This window comes from Trichosurus vulpecula, chromosome 4, assembly GCF_011100635.1.
Source record: "Trichosurus vulpecula isolate mTriVul1 chromosome 4, mTriVul1.pri, whole genome shotgun sequence".
Taxonomy (NCBI): domain Eukaryota; kingdom Metazoa; phylum Chordata; class Mammalia; order Diprotodontia; family Phalangeridae; genus Trichosurus; species Trichosurus vulpecula.
Genome location: NC_050576.1, coordinates 440,200,891 through 440,227,642, shown reverse-complemented (window position 1 = coordinate 440,227,642; position 26,752 = coordinate 440,200,891). Strand labels below are relative to the sequence as shown.

The 26,752-nt window shown below is 47.1% G+C and overlaps 1 protein-coding gene across 9 annotated transcripts in view; it reads right to left on the bottom strand.

Annotated features, from left to right (window-relative positions):
- Window positions 1-26,752, bottom strand: part of DLG1 (discs large MAGUK scaffold protein 1) — a 223,965-nt gene that overhangs the window by 180,249 nt on the left and 16,964 nt on the right. For all 9 annotated transcript variants that reach the window (XM_036754320.1, XM_036754321.1, XM_036754322.1 and 6 more), the window contains exon 3: window positions 16,782-16,948. In XM_036754320.1, the coding sequence (XP_036610215.1) occupies window positions 16,782-16,948 (167 nt within the window). The remainder of the gene's footprint in view (window positions 1-16,781; window positions 16,949-26,752) is intronic.

Below are 26,752 nucleotides of genomic sequence, written 5' to 3'. Positions count from 1 at the left end.
TTTCCATGTAGGAATGTAAACAAAACAGTTCAACTTTAGTAAGTCCCTTGCAATTTCCGTTTCTTGATTACCTTTTCATGCTTCTCTTGATTCTTGTGTTTGAAAGTCAAATTTTCTATTCAGTTCTGGTCTTTTCACTGAGAAAGCTTGAAAGTCCTCCATTTTATTGAAAGTCCATATTTTGCCTTGGAACATGATACTCAGTTTTGCTGGGTAGGTGATTCTAGGTTTTAATCCTAGCTCCATTGACCTCCGGAATATCCCATTCCAAGCCCTTCGATCTCTTAATGTAGAAGCTGCCAGGTCTTGGGTTATTCTGATTGGGTTTCCACAATATTCAAATTGTTTCTTTCTGGCTGCTTGCAGTATTTTCTCCTTGATCTGGGAGCTCTGGAATTTGGCAACAATATTCCTAGGAGATTTCTTTTTGGGATCTATTTGCGGAGGCGATCGATGGATTCTTTCAATTTCTATTTTGCCCTGTGGCTCTAGACTATCAGGGCAGTTCTCTTTGATAATTTCCTGAAAGATGGTATCTAGGCTCTTTTTTTGATCATGGCTTTCAGGTAGTCCAATAATTTTTAAATTATCTCTCCTGGATCTATTTTCCAGGTCAGTGGTTTTTCCAAGGAGATATTTCACATTGTCTTCCATTTTTTCATTCCTCTGGTTCTGTTTTATAATATCCTGATTTCTCATAAAGTCACTAGCTTCCACTTGCTCCAATCTAATTTTTAAAGTAGTATTTTCTTCAGTGGTCTTTTGGACCTCCTTTTCCATTTGGCTAATTCTGCCTTTCAAGGAATTCTTCTCCTCATTGGCTTTTTGGAGCTCTTTTGCCATTTGAGTTAGTCTATTTTGTAAGGTGTTGTTTTCTTCAGTGTATTTTTCAGTATTTTTTTGGGTCTCCTTTAGCAAGTCATTGACTTGTTTTTCATGGTTTTCTCGCATCCTTCTTATTTCTCTTCCCAATTTTTCCTCTACTTCTCTAACTTGCTTTTCCAAATCCTTTTTGAGTTCTTCTATGGTCTGGGGCCAGTTCATGTTTTTCTTGGAGGCTTTGGTTGTAGGCTCTATGACTTTGCTGTCTTCTTTAGGCTGTATGTTTTGGTCTTCTTTGTCACCAAAGAAAGAATCCAAAGTCTGAGACTGAATCTGGGCGCGTTTTCGCGTCCTGGCCATATTCCCAACCAACTAACTTGACCCTTGAGCTTTTCAGTGGGGTATGACTGCTTGTAGATTACAGAGTTCTATGTTCTACGTTTGGGGGGGAGGTGCCAGCTCTGTCAGAGCCGCACTCCTCCTTCCCCAAGGACCCCCAGTCCAGACTGGGCTCAGATCTTCGGCAGGCTGTGCACCCCTGCTGTGATCCGCCACTTAATTCCCCCCACCAGGTGGGCCTGGAGCCGGAAGTAACAACAGCTGTAGCTGCCCCACCTCCGCTGCCCCCGGGGCTGGAAGCCGAACGGCGAACTCCTTCCACTCCCGCAGCTTTTCCCACTAACCTTCTCCGCAGTCTTTGGTGTTTGTGGGTCGAGGGGTCTGGTAACTGCTCACGTATTCAGGGCGCTAGGGCCCCCTCCGCCCGGCTTCCGGTCTGGATCGTCCACGCCGCTCAGGCTGGGCTCTGCTCCACTCCGTTCCCAGCTCCCAGCTCCCAGCTCCGTGTGGAATAGAGCTCACCCAGAGACCATCCGGGCTGTCCTGGGCTGGAGCCCTGCTTCCCTCTGCTGTTCTGTGGGTTCTGCCGTTCTAGAATTGGTTCAGAGCCATTTTTATAGGTTTTTGGAGGGACTCGGGTACGGAGCTCACTCTAGTCCGTGCTTACCAGCCGCCATCTTGGCTCCATGTCTTCTGATTATATTTTAACATGGAGGAAATAACTCATTTCTGCAAGAGTCATTTCCAGATCAACCGTCTGCGTACAGTCGTATCACTGACTTGTTAAAGCAAAAATTCAAATGAGTACAAAGCTAGAACAAAAAAAATTTAAATTATAAAAAGGTTTTTTTTAAAAAGACAAGAATTCATACACATACATAGAGTTGGGTTCGGAAACACATTTCACTCAACAGAGAAAATGGAGGAAAAGGAGGGACAGGGCAATTGGAAGGAAGGTAGATTAAGAGAGATTATTCCCAAGTAAAATATCCTCTAATTAAGAAAAAAAAAACTACTTAGAGGTCCTTCTGAGGGGGCAAAAAACAGGAGAAGTGCCCATAAATTAGGATATGGCTGAACAAATCATGATACATGAATATGATGAGACAGCAAAATGGCCTGAACCAAATGAAAATATAATTGAGAAATGTTTACCACAATATACCATATGGATAATGTTAATTGGTCGCTATTTCTATTTAAATTTGACACCGAGCTATAAAAAGTGATGAAAGGGATTGTTTCAATGAAACCTGGGAAGATTTACTTGATTTGAAACAGAACGATTTCTACAATGACAACTTTAGGGTAAAGACAAATAACTCTGAAACGATTAGGGACCTTGATCAGAGCAGTGACCAAGCAGGATTCCAGAGGACTAAGGACAAACATGTCCCCAGCCTCCTGATAAAGAAGTGAAGGACTCCCAGTGTACAATGTGACATGTTTCTGGGTACAGCCCATAAGGAAAGCCATTTTTCTTGACTACCGATGTTTACAATAGAGTGTTTTTTTCCTTCTGTTCTCAACTAGGGAAGAATGGGACTGGGGGGGGGGGAGGGTGGCCGGTGGTCAGAATTTTGATGATTAAAAAAAATAAAACATAATTTTTTTTTTTAAATAAAGGAGCACTAGAGATTAGCACAGGATTGGGCCAGGTCCCATCGTGGAAAAAGCACTGGATGAGGAATCAAACACCACCGCCATGACCTTGGCAAAAGTACTCAAACTGCTTGGGCCTTACTTTGCTCATCGGCAAAATGAAGGGGTAGGCCTAGGCAAGTCTAAGAACTCCTCCAGTTTTCAATTTATGATCTTATAGAGAGTAAATGTTCATATTTCAACCCCAAAAGGGGGGAGATAAAGAAGAGAACGGATATGAGCTCAATTCCTAGCAAAACTGCAGAGCGCGCTGTTAGAGACGTGCTGGAACTGATGGTCCCCCAAAGGTGGCACACTCCAGGCAGCATCTGATCAGGCTGTTCGTGCTGGGCTCCCAGGAACACGGACGTGCGCGATGGCCAGGGTCACCCTCTGCCCTGTGCCACATGGTCAGGGAATCTCCAGGCAGACCAGATAGACCATCTAATAAGATGAAATTCAACAGCAACGAGCATAAAGCCATGTTTAACAAAAACTTAACTCTGCAGGTAGAGAATGTGGAGACAGCTCATCTGGAAAAGCTCTGCGTGTGGTAGGGGCTGCCCAGCTCCATACGAATCCAAAGTATAGAGGACAAGGCCATAAGGCTCATGTGTTTGGGGGCACAAAACCTTGGCATAAATCAAGAGGCAGGTGACTGGAAAAATGATTGTGCCAAACAAGGACTGACTGAAGGCAAGAGAAATGTGACCCCAGAGAAGGAAGCCTTGGGTAGGACGTGAGGATGCCCTTTGGGGGTCATGTGACTTGTTCTGCATGGCTTGGCTGCAGGGGGAGCAGAGAGGCAAAGCCTTCCTCAAGTCTTGTAAAGTGGCGAGCACTAGAGCATTCCAAGGGAAGCTGGCTGACGGCTTTTAGAGAGAGGATTCTTCTTCGGCTAAGGGCTGCGCCAACCACACAACCTCTGAAATCCTGTGCCTAAGACAAACACATTGGAGTCCGCTGGTAAGCTCAGAAGTGCAGCTAAAGGTAATGTCTATAAAGTGAGCAGCGTGCGCTACTGCTCCACTCCGAGGACCACTTTTGTTCATTTGATCACACAGCCAAGAACTCACCCAAAGCTTTCTGAAGTCTCCACTGTGCAGCAAGGACTGACTGAAGACCCACTGCAACATTCACTGCACCCACACACCTCTCTGAAGGGTATCCATGGTTTCAATGACTCAAGCATTCCCGCCTAAGTCACCAAGCCTACAGCAGGGAGGCACTGTTCACAAAGACCCAAGCTATAAGCAAGAAGCTGCATCAGGATCTCGGAGAGCAGAGAGCATTTCCTTTCCCTTTTCCCGTTCTCCCATCCATCCCCCAAACACCACAGCATCATTTTAAATGACAGAGATCCGACTACCAACCTCAATTTCACTTTTTCACATTACAAAACAAAGACTTTTCTTCCTGCCGTAGTAGCCTAAAACAAACGCTTTCAATTTTTCATACTTGAAGATAAATCGTATAGCTTCCACATCTCCAGCCTACATTTATCTATTTTTACTTTAATTGTTATATAACATGTTTTCATTAGCTTGAGGACAGCAAATGAATTCCTACATCAATGTAGGGGAAAAAAGTGATGATCTCCTTAGCGGTTTAGTCGTAAAGAAAAGGAACAAATTAGTGAGATTTTAAAGAGAGAAAACAATGGGATTTTTTTTTTTAATACACCTGCCTCTGATCTTAGAAGAAAAAGCCAGAAGGAAAGACAAAGGCTGCAGGGCAATTCGGTGAGCACAGTCAGGGCATTCCTCGAGGAGCGCAAGCTGTCCCAGATAAAGGAGCCATCTATGCAAGCTCCCCAAGTCCTGCTGGGGGCTCTAACCGGCTGGCCTTTGGCTGTCGTCCCTTTCTCTAGACAGTTGAAAGCAAGGGCCGCCATTCCACAACTGCAAAATGCACTAACATTTTTACACTAATTTTTTTTTTAAATAGCCCTGAAAAGTGCTCAGAAAAAAATCACCTTGGCAATGTCACTTTTTTCCCTTGCTGATTAAATATGAAAAAGATATTCCCACGGGCTTATCTGACAATAGTGTCTCATCCTAAATTACAAACTAAGAACAAAGGCAAACTGACGGGCACACAAGCCCCAGCACACAGCCCACCCTGACAGTGTGAAGTTGTAACCAACGCCCCACTAGCACCCAGTGAGCACAAATGCCTCGGTCTGGGCCTAAGGAACCCGAACGTCCCTCAGGAAGTGGCTTTGACAAAGGGACCTCCTGGGGGCCGCGGGAGGTGGCATCAGAGACGCCGAGGGCAAAGACCAAATCACAGAGCAAAGTAAATGAGAAGACACAAAACGCCCTGGTGTGGTGCTCCAAAAGAGAATCCTTTGAGCCAAACAGTACGAACTGAATCATCCTGACGGGCACTGGAAGCCCTCAATATTCCACTCGGCTCTTCGTTCTCCCTGAGCACATTAATTTGAAGGGTGCAGTGGAGATGAGTGGATGAGGGATCCGGCCAGTCCACTCTCCCTGAGTCTTACCTCTGTCTAACCTCCTTTTTAGAGACAGACTTTAACCTCAAGTATGAAGAGCACTCCAAAGCCGCCTGTTAAATGTTTACCACTCCACTCATTTTAGGGGGGAAGAGGAGTGGAAAATGATGTTCTATTTATAAAAAGAACTTAGATGTAAAAGAAGAAACCATAGAGGCAGATACCTGCATTGGAGCAAAGCTAAACACAAGCTTTCTTATTTAGACAAGAAAAGCTCCCTTTAAAAGCTGGGGGAAGTTCATTTTAGCACTTTACTGCATGAGCTTTATTTTCAGTAACTGTCCAAAGAAAACCCCTCGGCCCTCGCGTAGGACTCAAACTGACAGCATCAGAAATTGGACCAAAAAGAAAAACTAAATGGGGGCAGTTTTATCACAACCAAATTGTAAAATACAAAATGGAACAACCCCCCCACCCCCACCCCAGCCTGAGGCAGCTTACCTTTGTGGTTAGAATGCACAGACAATCCATCCTCCTGCCACCATAACAGCAACGGATTAGTCATTAAAGCAGGAGACTGAAAAAGTTGCTTTAAGAAAATTAATGAGCGTTCTTTTCTTATCTCACTTCACTAGAGATTAATAAAAGCTACAGCACAGTCACTGGAGGCTTGGATACCTCTGCTGACAGCCCACCCTGAAAGGCAGTGACAATTTCTTTAAGCATCAGAAGAAATCCAATGTAGGAGCTCCCAAAAAGCGCCTGGAATGGTCACTGTTTCATCTGTACCTAAACAGTTTAAAGTTATCCCACCAAAACAGACGGTGGAATACGCCCAAGTCTATTCCAGAGCTGCTACATGCAGCTGCCCAGGCCGTTTCATGAATTCCTCTTCTCTCAGGATTTCTTAGGACACAAGGGTTCAGGGGAGGCATTTGATGAAATGCTGGAGGGAAAGGTTTCCAACGAGGAGGAGAGACAGCTAAGACCAGCTTTTCCCGGCTGAGAGCAGTCTGGCTTTAACACCAACAAAAACGGCTCAATGTAAGAGCACCCAAGTGCGAGCAAACATTGCTTCCATTAAACCTTTTCAGTAACCGCTGCTTGAAAAATAACTGACTTTCGCAGGCAGGAGTAAACGGAATCTTCCACGTGGGATTCTGTAGGAGGGGAGCACCCGGACAGTGAGATGAAGACAACGCAAAAGGAGACGTGTTCTTCTTCTCATTATTCTGTGGCAATTGTCTGATGTAACCCAATTCTGTTCACGAGAGGCTTCGTTCAACTTCCTCGCAGCATAATCTCGGAATCAAGGAAACACCCTAAGCCATGGCTCAGAGCATGTGTTCTTCCTAACACCGAGATCCCAGCTTTTAAACCAGGAGGGGACTGACAACCTTTGTGTGTGGAAGGCTGTTTACCTGGCTCAGGTTTGATGGGAGGGCGGCAAAGTACAGAAACATGGCTATTTCTGACGTGGCACTTTCTCTTCATACACTTCAGCGGCTTCCCTTCCAGACAGCCCACAAAGGAACCCAAGATCCTGGCCCACTGGCGGCTGGAGCCACTTGTCCAATATGTATTAAGCACCTCCCTGACTTCGGCAGAGGAGGGCTCCTGAAGGCGATGCCCAGCACATCTCAAATACAACACGGTCTGTCCTCACTTACCAGGGTACAGTACCAGTCCTGTCATCCCAACAGCACTGCAAAGTCCTGGGGGCATGGACCAGCTCGCTTTTGTCTCTGAGTTCCCAGGACCCATCACGATCTCGCTAAAGAGCAGGTCTGACCTTGTCACCTGTCTGACAAACTCCAGAGGCTCCCTATTGCCTCCAGATCAAATTGAAATCTTCCGATTGACTTTTAAAGCCCTTGGTAACCTAAGGGCCCCTTCCGACCTTTCCGCTCTTCTCACACCTTACTCCCCTCCGCAAGGCCAACAATCCAGTAAGTGCCTTGGGCCTCCTGTCTGTTCCTCCACCTTCTAATCCCAATAATCTTCACTGACTGCCCCTCCCCCATTTCTGTTCTCTCCCTCCACATTTCTGCCTCCTGGGTTCCCTGACTCCCTTCAGGTCCCAGCTAAAATCCCATCTTCTGCAAGCAGCCTTTCCCAAGTTCTGGGGCCTTCCCTGTATGATTACCTCCACTTGATCCTGCCTGGATGATATCAGATAGTTGCCTTTCTCTGGATCTGAAGTGCTAAGCACAGAGTCTAGCACCTAGTAAATGCCTAATAAACGTGTGCATTGTCTTGACCTCAATTCTACCAAGCTAGAAAGGTTTAGAGTGCACACGATTCTGGGCACATTCTATCTGCTGTCCTAGGACCAGCCACGCTAAGCAGAGAGCTTCATCACTTCTGATCACAACAAGGAAAATAAATATTCCAGCCAGTCCTCTCCTGATCCTGCAGTCCCAGTGACAATGCTTCCATATGTGGAAGGTGGTACCACAGAAGTCAAAGATCCCTGCCCAGTGACATATTCTGGGGCCTGTGAGTTTTCAGTTCTTCCAAGGTGGTGTGATCTAAGGAGAGGTGTTTGCTCCTCTCCTGGCCTGTGCTGTGGTCTGTGAGTGACCACAAACACTCTTTTCTGCCCTGGAATTGTGAGGAGGGTCCCTGCTGCATTGTAGCCACAAGCTCTGCTGGGCTCGTGCTCCTCCTCGCCCCAGGTCTGCCACCCAGATCCACATACGGGCAAAGCAACAGAGTCCTGCCTCGGTGCCAGCAAAGAGACCCCTGTCATCTCCTGACCAGTTGTCAGACCCCTCACCGTCTATGGGCTGAGAGCTCTGGAAGCAGCCGCTGCCGTGGCTGACTCAGCGGCTCCCGAGGCCTTCCCCTGGTTTGCTGGGACCCAGTCTGTGCCGGTGTGGCCTCTGCCGGACCGAGCTCCCTTCCCACCCTGGTGTGACAGACCTTTCCTGCTGACCTTCTAAGTCATCTTGGGTTGGAAAATGTTTCAGCGCTTCCTTTTGTGGGTTCTCCCACTCTAGAACTTGTGTAAAGTCATTCATTAAAGAGGTTTGGGGGAGAGCTCAGGCAAGGCCCTGCCTTTACTCTGCCATCTTGGCTCCACGCCCCTAGAAGTAACTTTAAAAGTACATTTTGCCAGCCAGCTTCCAAAAACAGCTCTGATAAAAAAAATTTTTATCATCTAGAACCTTAAAGATCCTGAGTCCGACAGTCCCAAAGCCCCTGTGAAATAGCGTTCTCTGGACAGGGAAGCTCAGCTTGGCAGCACACACTCGCTGCTGGGAAACACGGCCTAAGAGCAGGCGTACAAACCTCCAGGAAGACAAGCAAGCTCATCCTCTTCTCACTCTCTGCTCCCAAAGCCCCTCACTGGGAGGCTAGCGTGAGAGCCCCAGCCCCCAACCGCCGCGTCACAGCAAGGGCGGCCCAGTGAGTCGTAGAGATTCCCACAGAGTCACCCCTGAAGAGAGAGCGGCAGGGCAACACGGAGATGTGGTGTGACCCCAGGCTCCCCGGGGATGCCGGTCCAGCCCGGCCTGCGTGACGTCGGGGCAAGGGGCTTGTCTGATGGCCTCGGCTTGCTCCGCAGTAAAACGGGAACACTAATAGTGACAGCGCCCACCTCCCGGGCTTTGGCACAGTGCCTGGCACACAGCAGGTGCTTAATAAAGACTTGTTTCCTTCCTTCCCAAGGCACAGGACTGAACATATAAAATGCCTTAAGGATACATGCCAAGTCTTGAACTTAGTACCCAAGAAGGAAAAGGACTGTGTAGACAATAAATGTTCTTAAAAAAGATCTGGTGAGTTAGTGGACCACAAGGTCAGGGAAGTCCACGGAAGGAAGGATCACATGACACTGGTCAGTGGGCTCCCAGATCACTCCCCACGGAGATGCCATCAGAAGGCTTGTGCTCGGGTCCACGTGCCACAAAGGAAGGACAGGGAGAATGCCAGGAGGGCCAATGGGAATGCAGGATGCCCGAGCTGAGGTGCCAGAGGATCAGCTGAGGGCACCCATGCAGCAAACGCCACGACCCACTGTCAGGTGGAGAAGAGATGTCATTTATTCAGAAGCGAAAGCAGCCTCAAAGTCAGGAGAAACTTCCCAACCCTGAGCCGGACTGCGCGCTGTCCCAGAGCAGGATGGACCATCGTGGGGAGAGGGCACAGGCTCGATGCCCACCATCAGGGATGCCGCTGTGCAGCGTCTTTCCAAGTACAGCTCGGACTCGATGGCCGCTGAGGTCCAGCCCAACTCTCAACCGGCAGGATTCTGTGATCTCTGCCCACTGGAACTCTCCATCCAGATGGCTCCAAAGCACCTCGATCTCAACAAGCCCTCATACAAATGAGGCATAAATGGGAAAAAACTGATGGAGAAGAAGCTAGTAGGGGGGAGGGCGGGTGGTGAAGAAACCTGACTCTCATCTGGAAGGGGTTAAAGAGGGAACAACATATATATCGAGAAGAGTATAAAAGCCTTCTAAATTCAGAAAGAAATAAGAGGGCAGGGGGACAGGGTAAGGGAGGGACTCCTGGAGGGTGAGAAGGCTAAGGAATAGAAGGGCAAGATAGCAGGTAGAAGTGAAGTAAAAGAGTGAGGAGAGATAGTATAAATAGGGTGAGAAGGAGAGTGAGGAAAAACAAGGAGGAAAATACAAACCAAGTAATTACAGTTTAGAATGCGAACGGGACAAAGTTACCCGCAAAATGGAAATGACCGGCAGACTAAAAATCTGAATTCGACAATATGCAAGATACACACAAAGATAAAATAAAGAGCAGGCGTAGAACTTAGTATGTAAACAAGCAGGTAGAAATCATGATCTCAGACAAAGTTCAAGCTAAAATAGATTCAATCAAAAGAGAAATATCGAAAAACTGTACTACGTGTCAGCAATATTATTCAGTATTGTTTTAGACCATCTAAAATACCTAGGTAGTAAAAAATACCTGAGCTTATGCCTGCCAAAACAAACCCAGGAACTACGTGAGCACAAACAGAAAACACTTTTTATACAGATAAACTCAGATGTAAATAGTTGAAGTAATATTTACTGTTTGTGGGTAGGCAAAGCCAATATAATTTCTCAAATGACAATTTTACCCAACTAATCTATTTATTTAATGCCAGCCCAATTAAATTACTAAAATACTATCTTACTGAGTTAGAAAAAAATAGTAACAAAAACTTCAAAGGAACTAAAGGACGCAGGCTCAGTAGTATCAGACCTTAAACTATATTATAAGGTGAAAGCATTGTTGAAGTGTAAAATGGATAATTTAATTACCTTAAAATTTTCTTGTATAAACAAAATCTATGGAGGAATGCAGAAAACTAGGGAAAAAAAACTTTCATAGACAATCTGTCAGATCAGATGTGACTGGGCTGGAATGCTGCTGTGGTGCTGGCTGATTTAGAAAATATGGAAAGACTTGGACCAATGGAGAAAGATGCTCTCCACCTTGAGAAAAAAGGATGACAAGTGTATGAGTGTATTTGTGTATACGTGTTCATGCTTGCACGTGTGCGCGTGTGCGTGTGTGTATCTGTGCCTAACTGCAGCTTTCTTTAGGGTGAGGTGGGGGAAGGGAGGAGAAAAAAATAAAGTAAAAAGTGCACAGCAGAGAACAGAAGAAACCCTACATGGAAGAAAAGAAAAGCTGAGGCTTTCTTGAAATGGGATTTTACGGTTTTATACTGAATCCTCTCTTACTGTCTGCTGTGTATATGGCAAATTTTTTCCTTTTCTCATTCTGTATTTAAGTTTAAAATAAATTTTAAAATTTACCTTTATAAAAAAAAACCCCACTGATAACCTGCAGCTACACTCTGCTACACTGTGTAAAGCAAGAGGTAAAACACTGAGCTGTCATGGCGGCACAGGGTGCTGGGCCCTCATTCGCTCACCAGCTGTGTGACCCTGGGCCATGTCCCTTCGCCTCTGTCTGCTTTCATCCACCTCAGTATCTTGGCCACGCCTGAACAGTGACAGAATGTGGAGCTCGGGACACTCTTTGTAGCGGGGCCGGGAGACAGGACGATGGGGAACAAGACAGACGGCATTTTGCCCTAGAAGAAACAGCTCCTAGAGGTCACGGAGCAGAGGAAGGGCATGATCGGACTAACCTTCCTAGGTCTCTGGGTTCACCCAGACCAGTGGGAACTGCTGACTTCAAAGCCTGAAGCCCACCACTCTGATGCTCACTGTCCTTTGGAAGATCTCAATGAATGGAAAACGACACAGAAAGGGGAACAAGTGAGATCAGGGAGACCAACGGGAAAGCCACTGCAAAGGTCCCAGCGGGAGGGGGCTGAGCGCCTGAGACCGACCGGCAGACAGGCAGATGGACTCCCTCAAAGCCCGGCCTCCTGCCTATGGGGACAATGGACAAGATCCTCACCAGCATCTCAAGAAGACAAACACCAGACTGTGCCCTTGCAGAGGAGAAAGGGAGAGATACCAGGCCTTCAGCACCTTCCATCTGAACTGCTTAACGCCCCAGAAGACCTCACCTTGGGGCCAAACCCCTTCCCTCGGTGATTAGCAACCTCGGCTACACGGCGGGCCTGATCTGTATCTGGCCACCAGACCCAGATGGCTGTGGAGGAGAGAGGGCTGGTGACCTTGCACAGTCCTCCTGCCCTTACGTCCAATTCACCTGCAAGTCACAGCATCATCTCCCTAATGTCATGGCCCTCTCTGAAAACAAAGGACAAACCACAACCACCTTGGCTAATAGGAAAATACGTTTTGTGCAACTTCGCTGTATGATTGCCATCATGCTGCTTACCTTCTCGATGGGTGGGAGAGGGAGAGAATATGGAACCAAAAACATACCAAGTGAATACTGAAAATAGACAGATGAATGAGCCTCAAAGAAGAGGGCGACATCGGTGTCCCTGAAAATACCACAACTCCCATACTAGGTTAGGTCCATTTTGAGTGGAGAGTTCAACCACGATCCTTCTCCAAGTCCAATTAACCTCCTTATCTCCCACCCCTCGTCCCCCTTCTTCACCTTCCCTGGACATTCTTCACCTTCCCTGGACATCATCTACTTTGAGCCCGGCTCTGCAGAGACGCCCTCTTGTCGTACAGAGCATTCCTTGCAGTAGCAACACCACCAGCTAACATCACATAGCACCTACTATGCGCCAGGACCCACGCGGAGCACTTTACAAAACCCTAGGAGGCAGCTGCTTTTATTATCTCCATTTTGCAGATAAGGAAACTGAGGCAGACGGGTGAAGTGACTTTTCCAGGGTCGCCCAGCTAAGAACGTCAGAGGCTGGATTTGAACTCAGGTCTTCCACATTCCAGGCCTAGCTTTCCATCCATTGTGCCGCCTGGTTGCCCCTAAGTTTTTAAAAGGTGAAACAACAGGCCAGGCCTGGAGCCAGGAAGCCTCCTCTCCCCGAGTTCACATCCGGCCTCAGACACTTCCTAGCTGGGTGAGCCAGGACAAGCCACCTCACCGCATCTGCCTCAGTTGCTTCATCCGTCACACAAGCTGGAGGAGGAAATGGTGAACCGCTCCAGCATCTCTGCAGGAAAACACCAAATGGGGTCACAGAGAGTTGGACACGACTGAAAATGCCCACAATTCCAAACAGATCCCTTCCCTCCTCCCCTGCTAAGGGAGCCAGAAAGATCAAAGACTGCAGGCACATGCAGTAACTAAGCACACCCAAAGTCCCCAGCCCACAGCATGGAAGCTCCAGAGCCTCCTCCACTCGCTGACAGAACCAACATCTCCTTTGGTCTTTGCAGGAACAACACGAAATCTATCCATCCGTAAGGATTCCAGGGGTGGGAACAACCCCCAAAAGCAGTCATCACAGGGATGAAGAGACCAAAAGGCAAACAAAGGAGAGGGCGGGATGGAGAGCCAACACATCATCCTTAACACCAGGTTTGGGCAAGTCCCGTGATCCCGGATGGAGGAAGGCAAATGGACCAACTGAGTACGATTAAACTGGAATTAGGGACATCTGACAAAATAAATAAAAACACGTCAGGAAACAGATGTTAGTATGTGGTTTTCCAAGTCACTATGTGGCCCCAGGGATTCCTATGTACAGTGAAGCACCACTACCCCGATCTAGAAAAACAAAAAGATATCTATAAAATAAACTATAATATTCTAACAGAGCTGATCTAAAAACCATCAGCAGAGGGAAATGGGAATTCAGAGATCAAAGAGAAATAGTAAATGAAGTGACCAAAGAATAATGCTTATCAATGAAACCAGAAAAATTATAAATAGAAGAAAGACAATATCATCAAAGTGAAGTGTCAACTTGTGGCCAGATAAGAGACCACCAGCTCCCACAGACCTGCTCCACACTGAAGGACGACCAAGAAGACCAGTGAGGATCCAGTCAGGGACTGCACCCCAAGAAGCCCACAGGCCACGGTCGCAAACTGACTTCCCAGCAGGACCAAGAGAAAGCCTCACAGGAGGGACCAGGGAAGCCCAGGGGAGCAGTACCTTGGATAGCTACGGCATCAGAGGCCCCTCCTGACCCCTCCATCCAGACATGTCCCAGAGGGACCTGAAGACCCAGGAAGTGCCGCAGTAATCCAGAGCTCCTGCAAGCTGGGCCAGTGATCTCACCCAGAAGCCCGTCCCCAGCCCAGAGCCCCAGTGCAGAGAAAAGCCAGAGAGATGACTGACCACAAGGAAACACCAACCGGCACTAAAACTTATAGATCTAGAGATGCCCAAAAATCCAACCTAAAAGGTGTAAGTCCATCAACAATGAGCAAAGACTCAAGGGGAAAAAATGGATTTCCCACAAATACTGTGCAGAAGCCATCAAGCGAGTGATTACAAAGTTAAATGAAAAGTGTGGAGGCAAGAATTAGTAAAATAGGGATCCAGGTGGCCCAGTGGGCGGAGCACCAGGCCTGGAGTGAGGTTCAAATCCCTCGGTGTGACCCTGGGCACGTCACTCCACCCTGTTTGCCTTAGTTTCCTTATCTATAAAATGAGCTGGAGAAGGAAATGGCAAACTGCTCCGTATCTCTGCCAAGAAAATCCCAAGTGAGGTCACAAAGAGGTAGCCACGACTGAAATGACCAAACAAGAAATGGATTCTCTGCAAACTAAAACACATGAATCAGAATTCTATTAATGACACCAAGTCAGATGGCAGAAAAAACAGGAGAACGAAAAAGTGTCCAAAACATCTGACCCAGAAAAAGGTCGAGGAGAGGTCATGTAAGAATCATTCCGAGGCAGCGTTGGAGGGATTGGGGAACAACGATGATGATGAAGAAGCCGCCATTTATACAGCAATCACCATGTATCGGGCATTGTTCTAAAAGCTGTAGAATGATGATCTCACTTGGTCTGGGCACCCTAGTGCATTGTTGGTGGTACGACTACTTTGGAAAGCCATCTGAAATCATGCAGACAGTGCCTAAAATGTCCATACCCTTCGAATGAAACTCCGTTACTAGGCTTATACCCAAAGGAAGACATTGCTAAGAAGAAAGTTCCCAAATACACCAAAACGTTGTGCCCATGAACTGGGGAACAGTTAAACTGAAGCGTACATGAATGCAATGTGACTGTGCTGTAAGAAATGGTTTATGTGATGAATACAGAAGCATGAAAAGCTCTACACGAATTGATGCAGAGTGAAGCTGGCACCAGACGCCAAGCCTCCAACAGGAATGTGGATGAAAGGACCACACACCCAACAATAAAAGTAAACCTAACTGTGTAATGGGTATCATATTTCTAACTTCTTGGGAAGGAAGAGCCTGGGGGTGGGGGGACCGCTCCTGGAGGGAGAGAATTTGGAACTGGAATTTAAAAAATAAATGCTAGAAAATGAATAAATAAATAATATGTGTGTGCAAACACACTCCAAAGTAAATGTAACGAAACCCTAAAACTCAATCGTGCAAGGACATTGCCAACTTAGCCCTCTGTGGAGATAGGAGCTCACAGCTGTTACGCATCTGTGCATGCTTTTGGACTTTTCCAATGTCTAGATCAGTTGCACTGAAATTTTTCCTCTTTAAAAAACACTATTTGTTATATGAGATGGTTCTCTAAGAAGAGGAAGGATACTAGGGATAACGATGATGATATAAAAAAACTTGAAGACATTAACAAAAGCTTATTTTCAAAAAAAATTTTAAAGAATGATCTGGTTCTCTGAAAACCCTGATTAGGGAAGGGAAAAAAAAAAAGCCTAGTCACTGCATTTCAAGAAATCATAAAAGAAAACTCCACGAATCTCTGAGAAGTGTAGGCAAAGTGACGGCAGAAAGAATCCACTCATCACTTCCTGAAACCCCCAAAGTCACTGTCCCAACAAGGTCGAAGTCCAAATCAGGCATCCCCCCAAAAAGGAAAACTATCGCAAGCATCCAGAAAGAGGCAGCTCAAGTCCCAAGAAGCACGAGTGCAGATCCCCCGAGGACTGGAAACTTCTCTTAAAACAGAGGAGACACACGTGGCGAGCCGTCAGAGAGGGCTCCAGTGGAGAGCAGCAGTCCCTGCCACGCTGAGCGCCGCTTGTCCCCGCAGCCAGGACCAAGGACGGTCAAGAATTACAGACCAAGAGCTTAGTCAGAGCTTGTCGATATGAGAGCTCAGAGAAATAAGGAAAGGAAGCCTCCCCTGTGTCCCTATACAACCTTAACGTCTCCAAGGGACAATGGACAAGTTCAAAGGGAAAAGCCAAGGTCCTGGGAGGCGCTGGGTTTTTTTCTAAGGCCTTTGAGGAGGAGGAGAAGAGAAAGGAGCCTCAACGTGAGGAAGAAAGGTGTGAAACCTGCCATCTTCCAAGTGGAGGAAGGGGCTGAGGAAGGAGGCATCAGAGGAAGGCGAGCTGAATACACAGGAAGAGTTTGGTGCAGAAATACAACAAACTCAACAGAAAAACAGGCTGGTCCAGAGAGGGAGCCATAAGAGGGAGGAGGATCCAGGAGAGGTAAACATAGGATCCTCAAGGGATGGGCCTCGCTTCTTCATCTGATCTCTAAGCACCTAGCGCACAGTAGCTAGAATACAGCACACACTGAGTAAATCCTGGACATGAAATACAAAAACTCACTAGTACTCTACATCAGTCATAAACCATTCAGAAATGGTTCAATTCCACTTTCTTCTCTGTATCACAAAGACAAGGTCATAGGGGAGAGAAGATAAAGAGGTAGATTCCAGGCTTGTCTCTGCCACGCACACACTGACTCGGTGACCCTGGACAAGCCACCTAACTCCCTGGAACCCCAGACAACTCTCTACAACCAAGGTTCAGAGCGGGCGCCAACCTAGATTGAGAGAAGTCTTCCTCAGCAGACGGTTCCACACCAACGAAATGAAAGTTTCAGTCCAAATCCAAAAACACACACACTCCACACACACACCCCTATTTTGGAAAATTCAAATTTATAAATGACCCAGCTCTTACATGAATCAGTTTAAGAAAAAAAAAATTATAACAAAAGTTGAAAAGTAGGTGGTCTGGTTAAATGGAGTAAAAAAAACCCACTCTTTCAGAAACTCTTACCTCTCCACTGGGGCTAAGGCTGCTGGGCGGTGTGTCTGTCGTCACAGTAGTACTCGGAAGGCTGGAAAATTCCCATGTATTCACAGGCCGGACTGGTTCGGACTGTTTCGAATGATCAATACATTTTGGGTTATCCAGTAAGGTCACTTCATAAAATTCTTGAATATCTAGAAACAGGAGAGGGAAAGAAAACAAGATATGTACAAACAGATCACTAAAGGAGATTATTTATTGCCTACTTAACCTAAACAGCACAACAGCACAGAAGTAAAGAAATCAGTGATAAATGGCCCAACTACTTGTTAAAATCCAAGTTCCTCTGCCATTTTTTATCAGGGCACAGAGGCACCTACATGAAGGTTACTGAAGGCCCAACAACAGTCTGTTTTCAATGGACTAGTCCAGTTAAGTATGGGCAAGGAACCAAGACACTACTGAAGCCGGCCAAGAGAGCAGTGGGGGCTAAAAACAGCACCATTTTCTAAACCTCGAAAACTTGACACACAACTAGAGGTCCCAGCCCCCTAAATGTGAGCACCTAGAACTGAATCCTACCAATTCTGACATTCTTACTCCAAACCAGACAGAAGAAATAAGAAGATAAAAGCCAGTGACTAGTCAGATGTGGACAATCTGGAAGGTAGGTGGAGGAGGGACTGGAGGCAGAGAGACCAAGCAGGAGGGACTGAGCAGAGCCTAAAGCAGGGCAGCAGTCTTGACTACAGAGAAGGGGGCTGACCAGACTTGGCTGCTGAATGAATCTCAGAGGCTCTGAAACGAGGTGCCCAGAAAGGCATGGCCCTTCACATCTCCACAGAAAGGGCTGAGGGTCTTTAAGGAGAAGGGAGAAAGGCCTTTTTAAACACAGCAGGGAATGAACTGGTAGAGAGGAAGGGATGGAAAGAAGGGATGATTCAGGCTATAATCTGCCGAATGTGAGAGGAAGAGAAAATAAGTGCTGATGGAAAAAAAAATAATAAGAATAAATGAGTAAATTACCACACCCCACACTCCCTACCTGACCAAGACATCTCCTTCCAGTTCTGCCCATGCCTAACCCTCCTCTAGGCCCACATCTTTCAATGTATTTCTACTCAATAAACATGGATTAAGAGCCTACCACGTGCCAGGCACTGTGCTAAGCGCTTGGGATCCAAAGAGAGCTAAAAGCCACCCCCTGCCCTCATCCCACCTTCCAATCCCTTCACCCACCAGTGTTCGTCAGGTCATACATTCATCAGCCCTGCTCCAATTCCACTTTCCTCCCTTTCTAACCAAGATTCCATGGCTAGCAAACCAAAGGCCACACCAACTCCTGCTTATCTCCGGCCACATCTTAGCCCTGGAATACTCTCACCATCTGCCTCCTGTGCTCCTCTTCTAAACAGAGTTGGAGAAACTCTCCTGCCTGTGCCACACAAAGACAAGCAGCTCAAACGGCCCCTTGATGCAGCAAAGCAATCCATTTACTCCTCCCTAATTGATTCTCGATGCCACTCCACCAGAAGGCTATTCCAAATGTTCTCTTTTCTCTTCAAATCTTCCACACCTCGCTCTGCCCCCAGCCCACCCCCCACAAGACCAGGGGCTCCCTCCTCTGCCCCTCTCTTCATCACCAAAGACCTCTGCACCATCTCTCACTCTCTCCTCCCTTCCTCCAGACTGACAAAGAGGGTGCTTCTCCTCCTCTACACGTGGACTTGATCCTGTCCCCTGCAGCCTTCTCCGGCAACATGCAATCTCAACCACAGTCATCCTTTCGCCTTCTCCCTCTCTCCTGTGTTCCTCTCCCCCACCTTTAAAAAACCTTCACGAGACTCTCCCAGCCCCTGAATCTCTACATATATGTTTGCCAAACTCCTTGAAAAGCTGTCTACACTCACTGCTTCTACTTCCTCTCCTCTCATGTCCTCCTCCAACCTTTATATTCTGCCTGACACTGAAATCTGCCAAAAAGGCATTCCTGGCCAAGCCTGATGGTCTCTGTCCTCATTCTTCCCAACCTTCTGCACCCTCTGCCACTGCGGACGATTCCATCCTCCTGAACAGTCTCTCCTTTTCTCTCCTTGCTCTCCCTCTCGTCTTCAAGGCTCTGTACTGATCATCCCCAGTATGCCCCATGATCATGGGCATCCCCAAGGTTCTGGCCGAGACCCTCTTCTCCTTCTGCATCCTCTCAGAAACCCCATGAGTTCTCATGCATTTGACCATCACCTCCAGGCTGCAGGTTCCCACACCTACAAAACCAGCGTCTCTCCCCAGAACCTAAGTCTCATATTACCAATAGCCTACTGGGCATTTCCAACTGGATATCCCAAAAACAGCTCAACCTCAACACTGCAAATTCATCATTAGCTTTCCTCCTTCGCTGATATTATTTTGGTCAGACCAGGGATTCCTTCTGATTTTTTAAATGCATTTCTTTTCTCTCCCTCCCCTCACCACATAACAAAATAAGAAAAAGAAAACCCCCATGACAATAGGCAGCCACAGAAAGCCAAGTCCCTGATTCACCACATCCAAAAGGCTGTGTGCCTCCTTGTGCGTCCTGAGTCTGTCCATCCTCTGTCACAAAGGTAGGCCTACGCCTCATCTTCCATCTGAAGGACACAGAATGTGTGATTACACTGCTCTGAGCCCTAAGGTCCAAAGCTGTTCTTCTTTATAATGTTGTTCATGCAGACACTGTTCTTTGGCTTCTGCATCAGGTCATCGAAGTTTTCTTTAAAACTATTTCATCAAAGCAGGGACTTGTGTTAAGCTCTCCCCCAGGTCCCTCCAAACACCTGTAAAAACTGGCTCTGAACAAATTCCAGTGCTGCAGAACCCACAAAACAGCAGAGGGCAGCAGGGCTCCAGTCCAGGAAAGCCAGGATGGTCGCTGGGAAGGGCGTATCGCATGGAGCTGGGAGCGGAGCGGAGCACAGCCCAGCATGGGCTACACCAGGACCAACCAGACTGGGAGCCTGGAGGAACAGGCAGTAGGGCCCTGAATCATTGAGCTGTGGCAGTTACCAGACTTCTCAACCCACAAAACACCAAAGACAACAGAGCAAGTTAGGGGGAATAACTTCAGAGACAGAGTGGAAGGAGTGTGCAATTGGCCCCAGCCCCAGGGGCGCAGAAGTGGTGCAGCTCTAGGGCTGCTTCCAGAGCTCCAGCTGTGGTTGCTTCCAGCCCCAGGCCCACCCTGTGGGAAGAATTAAGTGGCACATCAGAGCAGGAGCCCAGAGCCTGCTTGGATCTGGGTCGTGGTCCGCGTTAGCCATTCTTGGGGAAGGAGGAGTGCTGGTGTGGCAGAGCTGGCCGTATAGAAGTAGTTCTGAAAACAGCAGCACAGCCACTCAAGCTTGGGACAAAGTACTCTCTACTCTACAAGAAGTCATACCCTGACAAAAAGCTCAAGGGTCAAGTAGTTGGCTGGGAACATGAACAGGCAGCAAAAACGGTCTCAGATTCAGACTCTGACTTTGGAATCTTTTTTTTGGTGACAAAGCAGATCAAAACATACAGCCAGAAGAAGTCAACAAAGTCAAAGAGCCTACATCAAAAGCCTCCAAGAAAAACATGAACTGGTCTCAGGCCATGGAAGAGCTCAAAAAGGATTTGGAAAAGCAAGTTAGAGAAGTAGAGGAAAAATTGGGAAGAGAAATGAGAGTAATGTGAGAAAACCATGAAAAACAAGTCAATGATTTGCTAAAGGAGACCCCAAAAAAATACTGAAGTCAATAATACCTTAAAAAATAGACTAACTCAAATGGCAAAAGAGCTCCAAAAAGTCAATGAGGAGAAGAATGCCTTGAAAGGCAGAATTAGCTAAATGGAAAAGGAGGTCCAAAAGACCACTGAAGAAAATACCTCACAGCTTAGTGGCTTCAGGGCACAACTCCTCTAGCTGCACCAACAGGGCATGACTATGCCCATCTTCCCACAGCCCCTCCAGCACAGAGAGCCTCAGAGATGCTGCAATCATTATTAGTGATCTGGAGCGTTTTCTCCTCTAACTGCTGATAGTCTCAATCACTTCCTTTGAATACTGCATCTCAACAGCCTTGACCTTGCTTTCCAGTTTTCCCAGGAGCCGCTCCCTGCCCAGAGGCAGCACTGAGGTGCACACAGTGGGCACTGGGGTTCAAGTCTGGCCTCAAACATTTACTACCTGTGTGACCCTGAGCAAATGACTTAACCTGTTTGCCTCCATTTACCTAGCTGTAAAATAAGAGGGAAAAAATTTACAAAGTGAGAATAAATATACAGGATAAATAGAAAATAATCAGCAGAGTCAAGGTGCTGCAACTGAGAGGGGTCAGGGAAGGCTTCCTGTAGAAGGTGGGACATTAGTTGGGATTTAAAGTAAGGTCACTAAAAGAGGTGAGTAGTGGGAGCAGAGGAAGGAAGGGGAGGGGGGCTCTCAGAGGGTGGCAGGCAGAGCTAGCAGCATCGATGGCCAGAATGCACCAGGATGCAGGCAGAGGCAAGCAGGGGTATATTCAAGAGACAGCAGAATGGACAGGCCTCAGCACCGTACTGGATACGGGGGGGGGGGGGGGGGGGGAGCCTGTGGAATCAGGAGGATGTTGCTCTCTACAGAAATAGGGAAGGCTGAAGCAGGGGAGGGTTCGAGGAAAAAGAGAATGAGTTCTGTGCTGGCTCTGTTAAGTCTGCGATGTCAACTGTGAAAAAAAAGAAAAAACAAGAAATTTACATGATAACTAAATGTAACAGCACATTGTACATGAAAGATTTGCAGTTTCAAGGGCAATCATCTTTTTTTTACTGTACTGTGTTATGGAAATGTTTGTTTTATTCCATAAATTAAAAATGAAATAAAGTGGGAGAAAAAAAAAGATGTCTACTGGACATCCAGTTCAAGATGTCAGAAAGGCATCTGGAGATACAAAACTGGCGGGCAGCAGAAAGTGTGGGACAGGATGGGCAGATCTGACAATAATCAGCATAGAGATGGTAATTTAATACATGGGAGTTGATGAAATTACCAAATGAAATAGTGTAGAGAAAGAAGAGAAGAGGGCCCAGGACAGAGCCTGAGAGGCACCTACAGTTTAGAGGTGTGACCTGGAGGAGGATCCACAAAGGAGACAGAAAGGAAGAGGTCAGAGAAGGAGGAGGAGAACCAGGAGAGAGGGGTGTCCTGAAAACCAGAGAGAAGAGGGGGTTTTAGAGGAAAGAGTGATCGACCGTGGCAAAGGCCAGGACGAGGTCAAGGAGAATTAGAACTGAAAAAGAGGCCATTGGATTTGGTGATTAAGAGATCACTGTTAACTTTGGAGAGAAGTTTCAGTGGAATGATGAGGTCAGAAGCCAGACTGTAAGAAGCTCAGCAGAGGGAGAGGAGATGGTGGAGGGGCCTGTTGTAGACACCTTCTCAAGGAGTTTAGCCACAAAGGGCAGACAAGATATAGGATGATAGGTAGCAGTTATGAAAAGATCCAAGCGACAGTTTTCTCAGGATGGAGGAGACTTGGGCATGTTTGTAGACAGTAGAGGAGCCAGCAGAGAAGGAGAGCTTGGGGATGACAGAGGGAGCGATCTGTTGGAGGAGATGGGATGGAAAGGAATCGCTTGGGGGGCAGCTAGGGGGCACAGTGAGTAGAGCACCGGCCCTGGAGTCAGGAGGACCTGAGTTCAAATCCAGCCTCAGACACTTGACACTTAACCCCAACTGCCCTGCCAAAAAGCAAAAAAAAAAAGAATCGCTTGTGCAGGTGCAAGGTTGGCCTTGATGAGGAGTAAGATCATTTCATCATGTGGGACAGGGGAGAAGGAGGAAAGGGAGCAGACGGGGGAAGTCCTGGTGAATGGCCTCAATTTTTTCTGTAAAATATGAGGCAATGGTCTCGGCTGAGAGCAGGGTAAAGGGAGCTGTGAGAGGTCTGAGGAGAGATGAGAAGGCTTGGAAGAGCCTTGATGGAGAGTGAGACGATGAGCTGATCATAGAGGGGTTAAAGGGATTGTCGGGGAGCGGTGAGGGCCCACGTGAGGCTGCAGAGTACAAGTGTGTAGTGCACCCAGTCCAAACAGTTGCCTGATTTCCTGCTCCTTCCTTCAGCAGCATGTAGGAGCAAAGGTGACAATGCTGGGAGTGACCCAAAGCAGAGGCCTGGCTGGGTGCGATCAGGGTTAGGGATTCAAGGGAGGACACCATAGAGCAGGGAGGACAAAGAGTAGGGCTATGTAAGGCAGGGCTGAAGGAGAGGAAAAAAGCCAACACTCGATGACCAGATAAGAGGATTTCAGAATTCTTGCTCCTGGAAGTGGTGCATCTGTGGGTGAGGCAAAATCCAGGGTATGCTCGTCTTTGCTTGTGAGCTGAGCGGTCCAGGCATTTCAGAAGAAGTGTTGTGTGTGCTGACGTCCCCTAGGAGTTAGAGAGCCGCTCCAGATCTTGCCATTTCTACCTCCACACCTCTCCTGCCACAGCTTCCGAGCCCATCCCTGGACAGATCTGACAACTCCAGTGGCTTCCTATTGCCCCGCCCCTCTGACCAAACTGACTGGCTTAGTGTGGTTCAAGCAGGTCTGGGCTTTTCCATCTTCCATCCCCAAATCACAGGATCCCTCCCTCTACTGCTCTGAGACACAGCCCAAGCACCACCTTCTCCAGAAAGCCTTAGTGTTCTCTCTCCCAAATGACTTTGTATTTAACTACTTTCTATGTATTTCCTTTATTTGGCTCAGACTGATACAAACACAACAGAAGGCAAGCTCCTGATCCAACCATTCTGGAGAGCAATTTGGAACGAAGCCAAAGGGCATTCAAACTGTGCCCACCCTGTGACCCAGCAATACCACTGCTAGGTCTGTATCTCCAAAAGATCATTAAAAAGGGAAAAGGACCCACGTGGACAAAAGCATTTACAGCAGCTCTTTTTGTGGTGGCCAAGAATTGGAAATCGAGGGCATGCCCATCGACTGAGGAATGGCTGAACAAGTTGTGACATAGTAAAGTCATGGAATACTATTGTTCCATAAGAAATGATGAGCAGGCAGACTTCAGAAGAACCTGGACAGACTCATATAAACTGATGCAAAGTGAAGTGAGCAGAACTAGGAGAACACTGTACACAGTAACAGCCACTTCATTTGTTTATCAACTATAAATGACTTAGCTCTTCTCAGCAACCCAATGATCCAAGACATTTACAAAAGGACTCATGATGGAAAATGTTACCCACATCCAGAGAAAGAACTGATGGTGTCGGGATGCAGATCGAAGCAGACTATTTTCACTTTTTTTTTTTCCTGGTTTCACTTTTTTTTTTCCTGGTTTTTCCCTTTTGTTCTTTTTCTTCCTTCACAACATGACTAATATGAAAGTATGTTTTACATGACTGCATATCTATAACCTATATCAAATTGCTTACCATCATAGGGAGGGGAGAGAGGAGGGGAGGAAGAAGAAAAATCTGGAACTCAGAATTTTGTAAAAATCAATGTTAAAAATTGTCTTTACATAAAATAAAATGCTATTTTTTTAAAAGCAAGTCAGTTCCTCTCAGGGGGTGTTTATTTCACTCTTAATATTTCTATCCTTTGTGACCAAAACGATCCGTGTGGCACCAGGAGACATTTAATAAAATCAGGATTGGCCGGAAGACAAGGAGCTCGCTCTGCAGAGGAGGAGGATGTGGCAGGTGGCAGCAGGACAGTGACTAAAGGACTGGCTTATGGCATAGAAGATCTAGCCAGAGCAGGGTTGTGCTTCCCTCCCTCTGGGTTCAGCAGCAGGCACAGAGGAGCAAGGAAAGCAATGCTGGAGGAATCCATGCTTGGCAGGCAGGGAGGAAACAAGCACAATGAAGCCAGGAACTGTGCTAAGCACCTAACAATCATTATCTCCTCTGACCACAGAATAGCAGAGAGGCAGGTACCATGATTCCCAATTTTACAGATGAGGAAACTGAGGCAGACCGGTGGCGGAGGGGGGGGAGAGGATGTCACACAGCTGAACTCAGGCCCAGCCCTCGATCAACCGCACCACGCAGCTGCCTCTGGGTGGAGTTTGGAAAGGATGACAGCAACAGGACCAGAGAATGTGGGACTCTAGGATACTCTTTATCCACCCAAAAGTCTAGCTTAAAATCCCAGGCTGTGCCAGTGGATCCCAGGCCTTCTTACGTTCCCCAGCTGGAACATAAACGCCTTAATACAATGCACTGTTGTTAGGTCTGGAGGAGCCCAAATACCCTACAAATAACCCAGTAAAGCTAAAATGTGCACTAGCTGAAAAAAGAAAAAATGAGCTGGAAGGCACTGGCCAAAAGAGTTCTGAAGAGGAGCTCCACAGAGCCCGGTGAGAAGATGGCCCAGAAGCTGGTGCCCAGGGGAAAACCCCAGGAAAGAGCCTACTGGGAGAGGGAGGGGCCCAGGAGCCTAGCTGAAAGAGGTAGCAATCTCCAGCAAGGGCTCAGCAAGAAGGGAGGAGCCCCAGAAAGAGCCCAGCTCAGGGGCAGCCCTGAAGCTGGCAAGGGAACGGGAGAGAAGGGCCTTCTGGAGCCCAGTGGGGGAGAAAGGCATGCCGCCAAGCTTCTGAGCAGAAGGGCAGTGGCAAACCCAAGAGATACAGCCCTTCAAGAGTGCCACAGAATGTGGAAATAACTTGTTGGTTATAAAGATGGTCTTGCCTTGTTACCCTATACTTTCCTTCCAGGGTCATAAATTCTACAAGTGGCTAAGGCAAAGAGTGTAAAAGCCCCTTTCAAAGACAGTGTTTTAGGATGTCCAAAGTCAAAGGAATGTGCTGGCTGTGGGAGAATTTCCTGTTCGGTAATAGGAAACATTCCCCTTCGACCAAGGTCACTCTGATAGATCCGATAACAGACCTAGCATCCTCGGCCCCATGATACAAAGCAGACCAGTTTTACGTGGGCACATGTAACAACAACCACACTGGCACACCCAGGATGGCTGCTAGTGCAGGTTCTTTTATCTGCTTTATTAAGGAAAGCAACTTAAAAAGGTCAAAGATCTTTCTTTAATTAAACATAAAAAATACAGAGAAGAGAAATAAAGACAGACAGGACTCTACTGCCTGAATCAAAGCTTTACATCCACCACTGAATCAGGAGAGCCTTTACGTCTGAGGAGTCCGAGAGCTCTGAACATATGGCCACTCAGAGTCTCAACCACGGAATCACAAGATGCTTCTTGTAAACGAGCCCCCAAAGCAAAAGCTCACCTCTCAGAATATATACTCTTTCAGCTAATAGGCTCGGAGCCTAATTAGCTTATTAACAAAAGGTGTGCAAGCCTTCCTACAAGCCAGCTAGCTTCCCTTAATGGGCTACACGTGAGGCCTACTGATGGGCAGGGAAGATGTTATTCCCCATTAACGTTACAGCACAGTGCATCCATGTGGGAGTGCTCAGCAATACTTGGGATGGGACTTCCCAGGCAAGTTGAGTTCCACTGGTCTGCCAGAAATTTTTACACCTCATCTCCCAGGTGAAAATCACTCAGTGAAAAGTCCAAGGGCCTCCTCTGTACTGGAGCCCCCACCCCAGCCTGGGTTGGAAGGTCCCTGACCTTCTTGCAGTTCCGTAGTTCAGAACAATTTGGAGGTCAAGACGAAATCCAACCTCCAGGTCAGTCTTCCTCAAAGAAGCCGCTCGGTGAAATAAAATCAACGAGAGTGCTGGAGAGTTCTTATGAAAGGCCATCCAAGGGGTTCAAGGTCCCCTCTTAATCTCCTATCTGCCTCACCAAAAAAAACTGTCATGAGTGACTTCACAATAACTGAGCAGACAGATTCCAACCTATTAGATTTATAAGCAGGATACAGCATGCAGAAGCAAATAAACACAGTAGTACCATGCTAAATAAACCCAAAAAGCCCAGTCACTAGGGGAATGACTCATTCTTTAACAAAAACTATTGGAAAAACCCTAAAGGTGGCTGGCAGAAATTAGATCTAGCCCAACATTCCAAACTGTGTACCAAGATAAGCTCCA